At 49.9% G+C, this 14,091-nt stretch overlaps 1 protein-coding gene and 1 long non-coding RNA gene across 3 annotated transcripts in view; one reads left to right on the forward strand and one right to left on the reverse strand.

Moving 5' to 3' along the window:
* Positions 1-10,382, reverse strand: MATCAP1 (microtubule associated tyrosine carboxypeptidase 1). Of its 2 annotated transcripts, none has more exons than XM_083754636.1 (7): positions 10,023-10,382; positions 5,771-6,417; positions 3,698-3,841; positions 3,083-3,215; positions 1,546-1,851; positions 971-1,068; positions 1-337 (listed from the first exon to the last, which is right to left on the reverse strand). In XM_083754636.1, the coding sequence occupies exons 2-7, from the start codon at positions 6,344-6,346 to the stop codon at positions 173-175; spliced, it is 1,422 nt and encodes a 473-aa protein (XP_083610762.1). In that variant the 5' UTR covers positions 6,347-6,417; positions 10,023-10,382; the 3' UTR covers positions 1-172. The 2 variants fall into 2 exon arrangements, with proteins under 2 accessions (XP_083610762.1, XP_083610761.1); XM_083754635.1 differs by lacking the exon at positions 10,023-10,382 and adding an exon at positions 8,747-8,873.
* LOC310851961 overlaps positions 8,965-14,091 on the forward strand; it is a 15,882-nt gene continuing 10,755 nt past the window's right edge. The window contains exon 1 of the long non-coding RNA XR_014567929.1: positions 8,965-9,164. This is a non-coding gene — a long non-coding RNA (uncharacterized lncRNA). The remainder of the gene's footprint in view (positions 9,165-14,091) is intronic.

A 14,091-nucleotide genomic window follows, 5' to 3' on the forward strand; every position in this document is an offset into this window, starting at 1 on the left:
TGTAAGCCAGTAAACTGTTTTCAGCAGGACCACAATCTGACACAACAACTTCTTTGAAGACCCCCAAAGGGCCTATTCATGATTACAGCACAGCCTGTCTTGGGTGACAGCAGCAAAGGCTGGAGGAGCCATAGCCCTCTCCCTCCCTCCCTCTTCCCCCTCAAAGGCCGGCTCATTCTGGCAGCAGCTGTTCCAGTTCCTCGTCACTGAGACAGTTGGTTGCGACAATGTGGTTGAGCTGCTGCATATACCTCTCTAGATCCTGCATGAAGTGAGGGATTCGAGCCTTCTCCAGCACCCCGTATTTCTGAAGATTACTCACATCTTCGTAGGAGACCTGAATTTATTTATGTATAAGAAAAAGAGCAACTGAAAATTAGCAACTCATTCAAAGATGAGGTTTCAGTCTTCTTGCTGGAAGCCACCCACCCAGAGTGGCTGGGGCAACCCAGTCAGATAGGTGAGGTACAAAAAACATCATCATCATCATCACTGCAATACCAGAGAGTTTTGTGTAACAGACCAAATTTACCTCACCTGAGAGCCAGTCTGGTGGAGACTCCTACTGAGGGCCACACCAGATGCATTGTGGGAGATTCACAATCAGAACTCCCTAGTGCCTCTTGGGTTAAAAACAGCCATTTTGAGACAGGACTGTTACAATGATAAAGGGGGAGTGGGGAGAGAATAGACATTCTATGCCCTTTGGAGGAGGATCAAGATGAATTGGAGGGCCTCACCTGGATGGAAAAATTAGGTTTTCTTAGCTGAGGACTGTTAGAGGACTGTGCTGTCCTCCCTTCTTGGTCTCTTCCTGCTCTATCCACCTGCCTCCAACTGGAGCAAACACCAGAAGCCAAGCCAAAGAAAGCCCTCTTGGCTATGAGATGGAGGAGGTGAGGGTACCTGCCCCCCAAAATACACATACATGGGGGGTGGGGGAAGACTACAGAGCAGGCATAGCTGTTACCTTCCCCAGGGCAGCCAGCAGCTGGAAGTTGATGGTTTGTCGATGTCTCAGGATCCGGAGAATTCCATCCAGGTACACTTGATCTTTACTGAAACACCCTGAAAGAGAAAAACCACTGACACATCCAGCATAAGCAGGACACCTTTCAAAGTGACGTCCAATTACTGGCAAGAAATTCAAATACTGCCAAAATCAGGGAACTTCCTGAGGGCTGGAAGGGTGGAGGTTTGCAGGAAGTCATCTTGTGCTTTTGGAGTTTTCTTTTTTTTAGTGTTCTGCAGGGTATCAGAATCTAATTCTGAAGGGCACCATCAATCAGGAGAGACCCCAGCACCAGCCCTGCTGCACATCAGTGCCCAAGAGCGGAGCTGTCCTTTGCAGGTCACCTACACACCATCCCCCAGCCAGCTATCTTCTTGTGATGGTGGGAGGGTTGGGGCTGAGCAAGGGGGTCCTAAATCAGAGAGGAATTTTAGCAAATGCTGCTCAAGTGGCCAACCTCCAGAACCCTGAGGGCTGGAAACATTTGCATCTCTCCAATACTGAGCATCCTCATGCCATGTGAAGGCCCTTACCTGGCTCAGAAGTGTCTGTCTGGCCTCTCTTGGCCCGCACACAGTATTCCCAGCGCACCCCAGGGTCCTGCACATAGCGCTCCAGGTCATGGAAGAGCTCGCAGAAGGACATGTGGCTGGCCCGGTAGACAGTGTAGTAGAGAAGGGCTGCCCTCCACAGGAAGGGCTGCTTGCGGAAGAGGACGCTGTGCAGGCTGGCCAGGCCTTCCTCAGTAGGATTTGCCGGTTTCAGGCCGTAGTGCTGGCGGCCTTCTGAGCTGTGCCACGGCTGGTGGGCATTGTTGACCCCGCGGATGTAGTGGGTGCCTAAGGCAGAGGAGAGGCATTTCCCCATCATTACTCCTCCTTCACAACTGGCTTGCCTCAGCTTCCCCCCCACCCCACTTCCCAGTCCTTCACTGGGTAAATGAATCGCAGTGCAAAAGAGGACTCACGTCCTGGGTTTTAGGCTGCACGTCCAGGGGTAGGAAACTGTATCTATCAGGTGGTGGGAACACTCCCTGCCCATCACCTGATGCCTTTATGGCATCGGATGACAACTCGAAAAAATAGAAAGCCTTAAAAATTGGAAAAGTTGAAAACCATATCATGAATCACTTAAAAATGTGTTATGTCAGGCTTCAGGGAATCTGCTTCCTCCCCCGTAGCCATAAATGAGGCGATCAAACAAAATGAATTCTTACCAGTTAGTTTCTTTAATAAACACAGCGAAGGACAAAAGAAAATGTCAACCCAGAATGGCGGTGCTCCTAATTAAGGCTTACACCCTCTCCATCCCTATTAATCTATGTCACTCCTACGTCTTGTAATCTGAGCTTGTGCCCTCTGAGCATTCTGTTCTGAGACTTTCTGAGCTCTTTTCGACCTTGGGCTGGGCGGAGGAATGCTGTCCAGAGACTGTGAATCTGTTAACCCTCTGTCTTCCAGTGTTTCTTCTCCTAGCTGTTCCTCATACAGTATTTCCCAGCTTCTGCCTTCTGAACTATGTCCCTCTGCAAACCACCGTTCCAAATCTATCTGTCCTCCTGCTCCTGGGAAGATTCCGGAGCAGGAGCAGGTGGAGGTGGTGGCTTCCACCATTCCTCCTCAGCACGGTCCCTGATAGTTCATTAAACTAGATAAAGCCTGACTTATTATTAAGCAGCTTCTTTCAGTCTGATGAGGATGAAATCTGTTCTGATGTAGCAGTGGTAGCACAATGGAACTTGTATTAGACATGAGCCTTCCCTTGATTTTCACAGCCAGACAGCATTTGACAACTAGGCCCCTGCCAGTCAGCACCCAGACCCTCCTGCTCTTCAGAGTTCTAGGTCTCTGTGGCACTGAACAGAATTATTAGCCCTTTCCCCAAACCAGTCAGAGTTCAGGGCTGGGTAGTCCAGCTGGTACACACTTCCCTTGAAAGAAAAATTGATGTCCCAACTCCTGGCAGACAATTCTCCACTCTCCTCCCACCCCGTGCTCCTTTAATACCCTTCCAGGGCACAGAGGGTTGGGGAATGTCACGGAACTTTGCTCCTTCTTCACGGATCCTGACCTATTTCATGGCGCAGCATGCCCTCCAGCCAGTTCTGACGAGCCCCAGAAAGGTTGATGGCTAAAGTTGGGCGGCTGTTTTCCACCATCATCACTGCCTGAGACAGCAGGTCCTCGGTCAGTTGAACCACCACCTAGAAGAAGATTGGGGAGCAGGGCCTGTATTTACACTCTGAATTGAGCTGTGAGGGAGTTCCCATCACAGGGCCCAGGATGGAGAACAAGCTTTGAAACCGAAGAGGGAAACCACAGGCCATCCATCCATCCATGCATGTGACAACCAAGACCATCCCAGCATTTATCCCCCAAGATTCTGAGCCTGCTTAGGAAACCCAGCACAGCTCTTGGGAAGTAGGTCAGGCAAGGAGCAGCACAGAGCTCCCATGCAGCTTCCCGTCCTGGCAGGACTCTAGTCAGTCCATGCAGTCTCTAGGGGAGAGTCCAGGGCTAGTCCCAGATGTGGCTTCCCACCCTCACCATCCTGGCTGGATGCAACCCCAAGCAATTACTGCCTGGGGCAGGAAGGATTTTGGGGTTTCCAAGGGCACTGCACGAAAGGCTGTCAGGGTGCCTCACTGGAATCACGCAGAAGGTCTTTTGCCAGCATTGGACTCACCTCTCCAGAGCAGCCTTCCTTCTGCATGTACTTCCTGACAATGGACCAGATCTGGCATTTGCTGAGCAACTTCCCTCCATTGGATGCCTCAAAGTTCTCGTAGGTGCTATATTTCTCCAGCACAGCATCAATGATTCCAATAGCCTGAAACACACACAGCAAGTGAGTTTCAACCCACAACTGTCTGCTTTTTCTATTTAAAATAACAACAACATTTTTAAAATGTTTTTTGGCTACCAGATACAAAGAATGAACTCCCCACTCACACCTGAAGAGAGTACACCTGATATATTCAAGATTAATGCATAATGTTAAAGGAGGTCCAACGCAAGCTAGTTGAAGTTGTCCTTCAGATACTGGCAACCTGGATTCATTCTACTTTTTAACTTCGTAGGAATTAAAACTAAAGCAAGTTGAATAGGTGTCTGTCCATTAGTTATTCCATTGTTCCTGCAGCTTATTTTAAAAGGCACAATCTGTATGCATGTGTTTTGCCTTTTCCTCCATTATGTATTTCCCTGGATAACCAGAGACAATCTTGGATATTTATGACCTGTAGACCAAATAGACAGACTGAAAAGCATGAAGGACAGGTGTTTTCCATCATGAGATCACCCCTTCCTCTGCCTCAGCTAGGAAGCCCTAAGCAGCCCAGTCATCAACACTGAGAACTGAGGCTATGTTGCTCCACAGCAGGCAGACCTGGCTAACCAGAGGCAGCAAGCCTCTGTGATTCCTCAAAGTCTGGCAACTGAAGGAGCTGGTCAAATTTTATTCTAGCCTGGCAAATGTCTTTCAACTCCCCTCCGCAAAAGACGACTGTGGACAACTTCCCTCAGAGGACTGTTGTGAGAATTAACAAGAGGAGTCAAAAGTTCTAACACCACCAACAGAATGAAGAAGTAGAAAGATTGCTCAGCCCAAAACAGGGTAGCACCAGCTGTGAGCAGAAGATCCAATTCAAACTGCCACCATTCCCTTAGTCTCAGCCCTCCAGTCTGCAATATGGAGGCAATGATCCTGACCCAGTGTGCAAAGGTACGAGAGTCCAGTCACCCCTGCTGCTTGCCACAGGTCCTAGCACCTAAACCGCTGAAAGAAGCATCTGATTTCCAAGTTTCAAACTTCACCCTCTTAGATCCCTGAGTCCTGGCATCCCACAGTAAAACACTGCCTGGATGTTGGGGGAGTGGGGCATGTGCTCATGTGTGCCAGGATCAGAGCAGGCTCTCTCCCTCCAGTGGCATGACTCCGTTTCTTTGGACCCCCTTGCCAAACTAGAATCTAGAAAAGTAGGTGAGCCTCTAGATTCTGCTATCCAGGTTTTTATATCCAGGATAGAAGAAATGGGCCCCTTTTTTGATAGACTCCTTCTATGATTGGACACTCGTAATTAAAGACTGGCAAAGAACCTGAGGGACATAGTGTAATGTGGGAACTCCAGGAAGATATTAGAAGTAGAGGGATAGGTGAAACGCAAAGGGGAAAGAGGGGAGGGAAAGTTGGAATCCAAAGGTTGTAAAATCACTACTCATATTTATTTTATTTCCATCTGTACTATGTTTGAAAGGGGGGAACCCGTGGAAGGGAATAGATCGATCTTAGGGGATGGGAATTTGGATAAATTGGGTTACTGATGATGAGTGTAATTTGGGGATAAGAACTTGTTGAATTTAATTGCTTATTTGGAAGATTTGGAACACAAGAGGGGGTAGGGAGGGGAAGTCCTGGTTATTGGCAAAAAGTTTATAAATTGGATTTAATTTGTTTTAATTTGTTTTAATTTGGAAAACCTTAATAAAAATTATTATTATAAAAAAAAAAAATAGATTCTGCAAAACATTTTGCCCCCCTGCTCCTTACAGGGTTATTGTGAGGATTACTGATGCACACAATATAATGCCAGCTGCGCTCCTGCTACTGAGACCCAAAGCATCTTTCCTCCCTCTGGGAGGCAGAGACTTGCTGGCTTAGTCTCCTCGCAGCAGAGCAGAGGGAAAGGGTTGTGGAGGGAGGAGCAGCCATTTGGAAGAAAATGGCAAAGGCAGAGGGAGCAGGGGGAACTTTCCTTACCTGTGAAATAAACTGCCCAGAGGCCTCTTTGTATTTCTCCAACACAGCTTCAGGGACAGGCTCTGCATATTCAAACTGGGGGTTGTAGGCGTAGCAGGCCCCAAAGAACTTCTCCCTCTCTTTGTCAACGTTCACCGGCCGCAGGGCCACCAGCAGGCAGGGACTTTTCCTCTTGGCCCCGATGCACCTGTCCACCTTGGCTTTGGGGAGGTGAGGCAGGGAGGCGGCACTGCGGATCTGCCCCCGCGCGCGGTCCCTCCGGTTCACTGCGCAGATGCTCTCGCTCCGGCGCATCCAGCTGCAGGGATTCTGGAAGGCAGGGCAGAGGCCCACGGGGGGCGGCACTTGGGGCTCTGGGTTCTGGAGGCACTTGGTCTTGGGGGGCGCCCGCTGGCCCGGGCTGGAGGAGTCTGAATCCAGAGAAAGGGAAGGAGAGAAGAAGGGAGGCACCCGCAGCCCCTCATAGGGACGAGAGGCCTCCTTCTTCCCGCTTCTCCGCTGCTGCAGACCACCACCAAAGACATCAGGCTGCTGTTCCCGCCGCCGAAAGGACTGCCGACCTGAGTCCAGCACCATCTTGTTTGGGGGCAGCCCTCTGAGGGGATGTCATCAGGCCAGCTCGGAGGATTCTTTGCTCGGAGGAAGCCCTGGGCAGCAAAGAAAAGGAGGCACAGGCTTCAGGCTAGGATTCCCTTCTCCACAAAAAAATGGGTAGCTACGTTTGATCAGGGTCATTAAAACAAAAAGAGAATTTGAAGAGCTCCACAAAGACCTCTGCAAACTGAATGAATGGGCTGTAGAACAGCAAATGCAATTGCAAGTGAAAGCAAGTGCAAAGTGATGAAAGTTGGGGCAAAAATATTGTTAATTTCACAAGTGTACTCATGGGGTCTGAACTGGTGGTGTCTTACCAGAAATGAGACCTTGGGGTCATAACAGATAGCTCAGTGAACATGTTGACCCAGTGTGCAGCAGCTGTGAAAAACACAAATTTCATGCTAGGGATCATTAGGAAAGGAATTGAAAATAAAGCTGCTAATATTGTAGTGCCATTATACAAATCTATGCTGCAACTTCATATGGAAGAATGTTCTCAGTTCGGGCTACCTCATTTCAAAAAGAATATTGTAGAATTTGAAAAGGGCATCCAAAATTATAATGGAATGGAGCGACACTGCTATGAGGAAATTTTGCCACATCTGGGGCTTTTTAGTTTAGAGAGGAGATGGAAAAGAAGTGACATGGTCAAAGTTTCTAGAATGAGGCAAGGCATGGAGAGTGGACAGAGAAAAGCTTTCCTCCTTCTCTCCTAAGACTAGACCCCATGGGCTTCCAGTGAAGCTGAATGTTGGAAGGACTTCTTCAGGCAGAACACAGCTAAATGATGGAACTCACTCCCACAGCAACAGCCACCAACTTCAATGGTTTTAAAAAAAGGATTGGACAGATTCATTCAGGAGAAGGCTGCCAACAGCTGCCAGCCACAATGGCTCTGCCCTGCCTCCATGGACAGACTCAGTAATGCCTCTCAATACTGCAGAAGGGGAGAGTGAAGATATTGTGCTTAGGTCCTGCTTGTGGGTTTCTTCCCTTTGGGGCAGCTGGTTGGCCACTGTAAAGACAGGATCCTGCCAGACTAGAATGTCTACCGTCAACCTGAGCCAGCAAGTCTGCTCTCACGTACTTCACGAGCTGCGGGGCGGAAGGGTGTGGGTGCTGCTGCTGACAACAGCAACATGTCTCCTTTTGCCTGTTCTCCTCGCAAGAGGCAGCTCTGGACGGTGACCCAGTAAGCACCCCCACAGGCTTTGCATTATCTGAAAACATGAAGAGGGACAACAGGTCCTTTCTAAAGTCTGATGTGCCAAGCTTGGCTGCCATTACTCAGTGAGGAGGAGCAGGAGGAGACTCTCAGTGTGTGTTCAGTCACCCTTGTAGTGACTACTTTGCATGTTGTATGGCCAGGTTATTGGCACTAAAAATGGGCTCTAGGTTTCTGCCTTGGCTTTGGGCTTCCTCCCTCTAAGCTCTACTCAGAGTAGGACTAACACTGGCTACAACCCTTAGCTGTCAGGATCCACCAATACTTCCCAGCTAAAGATGCTTTTAGGGTCCTTCTGAAAGGCAACTGTGTGCTCTGCCCCTGAGCCTGCCCCCACCCCCCGAAACATCTGCCAAACTGAGTCAGGCACTCAGCATGTTTGGCCATGGGAGAGAGAAAGAGGAAGAAGGATTTCTGCATACAACAGGGGACTGATTTAAGGGATCCCCATCACAAAAAGCAAAAATGGATCTCTGAGCTAGCCAGAGGGACCTTTAAAGGGCTGGCTGACAAGGGGTGAGGTCAAAGGGCAGAATGGGCAGGTCTAGTAGCCACTATTCAACAGGACAGCTAAGGATGGAGCCTCCATGTTCATGAGCAATATACCGTATTTTTCGCCCTATAGGACGCACTTTTTCCCCTCCAAAAATGAAGGGGAAATCTGTGTGCGTCCTATGGGGCGAATGCAGGCTTTTGCTGAAGCTTGGAGAGCGAGAGGGGTTGGTGCGCACCGACCCCTCTCACTCTCCAGGCTTCAGGAAGCTATCAGCAAGCCTAGGGAGTCCGTGGGAGTTCCCACAGGGCTCCCTAAGCTGCGGATAGCAGCCTGCTGCCCGGCGCGCAGGATGCCCTGAAGCAGAGCACCCCGCGCGCCGAGCAGACATCTGCAGCATGGGGAGCTCTGCGGGGCTCCCCATGCTGTGAATAGCAGCCTGCCACCCGGCACGCAGGATACCCTGAAGCAGAGCACCCCGCGTGCCGGGCAGACATCGGCCAGCCCCACAAGCTCGGGGGACAGCAAGGAGGTGCAGCGCCGCCATCCCGCTGTTCCCTGACCTAGTTTTGGGGGGGGAAATAAAGGGGAATTTTTTTCCCCTTTATTTCCCCCCCCCAAAAAAAATTAGGTGCGTCCTATGGGACGAAAAATACGGTACCTCAGATCTTAGGGGCTAGCTTCCCAAAGGCAGGCTTGGCTGGCTGGCTGCTCTGGGAGACAGAATACTGGCTGGGGCAGGCCTTGGCCTGATCCAGAGAGGAGATTCTTATGTCATCATAATGGACAGGAGGCAAGCAGGGAAGTGGGGGGGGGCAGGAGGACTAGTGGAAACCCCAGCACAGCACAGCAAACTCACACCACTTGCACCATCAGGGACCAGGGAGGAGATGCCGATTCAGTTCCTTGCCAACGGCACAAGGAGCCTAGGAATGCATCTGTATGTAGGAAGCATCCCTGGAGCAAGGCAAGGAAAGCTGCCCCATCCAGATTGAGCCCCATCAGCTCTGCGAATGGCCTGGGGACCACAGGAATTGCAGGGGCTCAACAGGCACAGGTTTGCCCAGCATGACCCAAAGGTGGATCTTGCCAAATCTGCTCCCCTTATTTACGGCAAAGCAAATAAGCAAGGTGATGTTTGCTTGTCCTTGCATCTCAGCAGGAATCTCCAAGTAGGGGAAGCAGGTGATTGGAGGGTGCTCCAAAAGGAGCACTATGGGTTGGGACAGCTGCTGGGGCATCTCCAAGGAGACAGGCAGGTGGTCAGGACTTGGTCTCTGATTTGGGGGAGGCCAAACCTTATTCTCTGAGCCGGGTGGGAAAGAGTATGTAAACTAAGGGTCCTTGAGGCCACTGTTCGTGAGGTTTCTATGCCTGAGGGATCCCTGAAACCACCGTCAGCCTCCCGTTCAGCCAGACAGGACCACGAGATTTCACGCTCTCCCCCATCACACAATAGATCCTGGAGGTTGGGTTTCCCACACATTCTCCGCAGCTGGGTAGCAGCACCTGCAGGAAGACCCCACGCAGAAACAAAAGCCCTGCGACACCCCGGAGCTGAAGCTGCCTTTGGGGAGATCCTGGAGATCAGGATTTCAGCAAGGCCCCGAGAGTCAGACGGGGGTCCGGGGGGAGAGAAACCGGGTTCAGACGCCTTGCTCAGCAAGAGGCACGTGGGTCGCTAGGTGGACTTGGGCCAGCTGCTCTTTCTGCGCCAGACCCTCCTCGCAGGGCTGTTGTTAGGATCACTGGAGGGTTCGTCCCTCGGAGGCTCCCCGGGACTTCTTTGCAGGGGATCTCTTTGTGGGCCCGCAGCTATCCAAGAAAAGCGAGCCCCCGAACCGCCTTTTGTCCTTGGGAACCCCGCCCCGCTGCCAGAGATCCCGCCCGCCGGGGCTTCCCTCCCTCCACCCCACCGTAGCCGCCCGGGTACCTACCCGGCTGCGCTCCCTCCTCCTCCTCCTCGGCCCGCTTGGTCGGTGCGGCGGAGGAAGCGCGGGAGGGTCTGCGAGGCGGGCGGCGACGGGGGTGGGGAGAGACAGACCGACAGACAAGGGCTCCGAGCATGCTCAGTGGCGCTGCGGAGGGAGGCGCGCCCGCGCAGCCAGACCCCTCCCCGGGCAGGCGGGCTCCAGCGACCCCCGAAGAAGCGGCGGCGCCAGGGCGGCTCTTCGAGAGCTGGGGCTGCAGGCGCTTCGGGCTGGGGCTGCGGGCGCTGCCCTCTCCCTTCCCCTCGAGGCTGCGGGAAGTCCTTGGAGAGCCGCCCAGGGCAGCGCTTGGGGGAAAGCCTTGGGCGTGTCGCAAGGGGCGGGTAAGCGCGCTCTGCCCCCTCCCCAGGGGACCCGAAAGGAGGGCCGCCTCTCCAATCCCCCCATTGCGCGCATCACCTGATGGCATCGGTGCGCCTTTGTCTCCCAGCAGCTGCCGGCCCGTGGGGGGGGGGGTGGAGTGGGGGTGGCGGGTCCCCGTCCCTCTTCCTCCCACTCCAACGCCTCGTTTCGCTTCTCCTTTTCTTTTTGGGAGCGTTTCATGGCTGGGTATTTTTTAAAAAATAAATTGTGTTCAGGGGTGAGGCGCCAACTTTAAACATTTTAAATGAATAGATAAATAGGCCGTTTAATCCATTGACCCACTGAAACCCAGGCGCTTAAATCAACTCGGCTTTCTTCAAGCGGGCGCGGGGGGCACAAAGGCTTTCTTTTTCTGTCTGCCTGGGACAGGGCAGGTAATGGTCCAGATCTCTTCTGCATTGCCTCAGTGCGCCTGCGCTCTCTGGTGCCTTCCTTGCCAAGGCTGGAAGGGTCGGCTGGCGAGGATTAGACCCAAGCCACTGCTCAGCGACTCTCAGCTGATCTGCGGGAGGGGGGCGGCGGCATTAAGGTGCAGCAATAAATAGCAACAACAAGCTGCTTTCACTTCTGCCATTGCAGGTCATTCCAGCGTTTAATTTTAAACTGACATGTTTTTTTATCAGGTTTTGCCCTAAAGCACAGCCATAAGTGGGTTTTTCTGTCTGCCTTGAAGTGCAATTTCAACAGCAAATCTAAACACAGAAAGAACCAATTCCCTCACACCCTTTCAGAATTAGTCCCTGCAAAGGCCTGACCCCAGGTGCAAAACAGGGGCTGCCCCAGCTGACTGGGAATTTAACATATCACAAATGTTTGGCAGTGTGTTCTCTTAAAAATTAGCTTTTACAGCTAATTTTAACAAACGTTTGCCATTTTATTAGGTATTTATGTTATTTTTGTGTGTGTTTTTATATTGTACACTGTCCTGAGATCCTCAGAATGGCATAGAAATTCAATAAATAAATATTATGGTTAAAACAGCAGACTTGCCTGTAGAGTCAGCCCCCAAAGCATTTGCTGTCAGAGGCCAGTCGTCCCCCCCCCCCAAGTTCCATGTATAGGAGCTGAGTGGACTGGGGCTGACTGGAAAGGCCCCCTCCTCCACGCCACCTGAGGAGGGGTAGAGAAGGCTGTGTTGCCTGCAGGCAGCAGCTCAGACCTCTGGCAGAGATGCACAGTTGGGAGACTCAGGAATGAGGCTGGTATGCTGCTAGTGTTCCATCAGCCTCCTTCTCACAGGCAGTAGGTGAAGTGGCCAAGTTGGGCTTAGGCAGGTGGCAGCTAATGTGAAAGAATGCTCCTCAATATGCAAGGCCCTGCCAGGGAGGAACTAAGAGAGACTGAAATCAAGATACACTACATTCACAGCATTCCCCTGATCCACCAAGCTTGTACCTTGGTCGAAAAGAGAAACAAGATTTGTCTGGCATGCCTTGTCTTTGAGAAACCCATGCTGGGTCTTAGTAATCACAGCATCCTTTTCTAAGCGCTCCCAGACAGACTGGGGTGGTGCTGCCCCACTCTTGGGATAAGGAAGGTTTGGAAGGGTGGGGTGGGGTGGCCCCTTCTGCAGAAAGGGTGGGGGCTGCCTCCTATCTTGGGTTGGAGGGAGTGGGAGCAGGCTGCTCCCTTCTCTTGGTTTGAGGAAGGTTTGGGGGCCGCCCTTTCTATTGGGGTGATATGAGAGCTGCTCCTTCTCTTGGGGGGCGACTTTGGTGTTAGCTGCCACCTTCCCTTTTGGGGGACCTGGGAAGGAGAGCGTTTGGGAGGAGCTGCTTGCCCTCAGGGTCTTCCAGGCACCCTGTGGGCTGAAATGGAGAGAAAAAGAGAGGGACACTTCATTCATAAAATTATTTTTATACTGTGTTGTCTCATACACATGCACATGCACACACACATTCATTGAAACTGTTTACAGCAATCCAAGCCATAAAATGATTAAGGCAGGCATTCATTAACCCTGTGTCATGAATATAACACATGTGGATAAGTGCATGTTTACAAGGATACAGAAGCACAAACAGTCCCATACAACGAAAAAAAAGCGCTACTGATAAAATGCCAGTTGTCCTTTACATTTTAAATCCCTGTATGAAACAGCAGCCTCTATAGGAAAAACTGTGTAAGTACAGTAGCAGGCTTGGCTCTGCAGAACAGCTTGCTGACATCTCATCCATCAAACAGCAAGGGGAAAAGCAGAGACATGCACCTTGTGGAAGTTAGTATTATTAAATATATTTCTTAAAGGTGTATACTGCCCTTATTCCACAGATCTCAGAGCACTGACTACATAAAAATACAATATAATAGCACAAAATACATGACAAGAACAGGAACAAAATATAAACCAATAACCCATCCCAATAACCAATAACCCCCCACATAATTAAAAATGTTATTAATAGAGGCCTATAAACTCTCTTTTAGGAATGAGAAACACTGTAAATGTTTGAATAAAATGGTTTGATTGTAAATGAAAGCCAAAACAAGGATCCCAGGGACATATACAAAGTAGTCCTGAGTGGCTGTGGTGGTCAGATCAGGGGCAGCCACAATCCCCTGAGTGTGACAGCACATGCTTGACCTTTCCAGCAAACTGCCAATGGGCAATACTAGACCTAACAATACTAGACCTAAAGAGGGCTATCTACTCATAAATAAAGGAATATGTGAACAGACACTAATTGTAATAGCAAAGAAATATGCTAAAGGTGAAAGACACTTTGACAGGTTGGGGGCTCAAATTTCCTCTTTTTGTGATATAATATGACCTTTGTATTACACCTTTGGGGAGTGGATTTCTTTGGGAAATAGAACTCGTTTTTTCCAAATATTTATTTTATTAATTTTCCAAATTTTTAACAAATCAGTACCTAATTACATCAAATTTAAAACATTTTCCCCATTAAGTTGACCTCCCACTCTCCATTGTCAATGTGCTCCTTCTCTCCCCTATTTACTGCTTTAATATTACATTATTTATTTTCAATTCACATTCCATTTCTGATGGAATCTAATCTTAAATCCAAAATTATTTTTAATTTACAATGTTGTCCTCCCTCACCCCATATCTTCCTCAGCTGTCTATTTGTCAATTCCCTTAAAAAACCCAGAACAGAATAAAACAAAACAAATGAGGTTACTCTGCCCCTTGCCACTCTACCTTAAATCATTACTTGTTGTCTCTGTATTCTTTCTTTCTTTTCATCTTTCTTGTATGTAAATCTGGATGCATCATTTCCATCATTGTTCTCCTTTCACCAAGTCCATTTCTTCTCCAGAACTGTGTTGTCAAAATCCATATTTTTACCATAGCATTTGCACTTCACCATCCATTATTTCCAAGGACAACCATCTGGCAGACTGAACAGAAAGCATTCTCCTCCTGCAGACTGTGTCAATGAAACCAGCCCGCATGGGGGAGTTGGGGGGGGGGTTAAACCAAACTTCCTTCAAAACACTGAGTTAGTCCCCCCACCATCTACATTGCTCTGCTGATTTTCAGTTTTTCCTTTCGAACCAAGTCCAAGGCTTTCTTGTTTTCAAGAATGCTATCACCTCTACCTGCTCAAACCTGTGGCCTTTATTTCAAATTCTTTATTTCTCCCTGTTCTGGGAAGGGGTGAGTAAATCCCTTGTTGAAACAGAAAAGCAT

Source organism: Podarcis gaigeae (assembly GCF_964106915.1).
Source record: "Podarcis gaigeae genome assembly, chromosome: 8".
NCBI lineage: Eukaryota > Metazoa > Chordata > Lepidosauria > Squamata > Lacertidae > Podarcis > Podarcis gaigeae.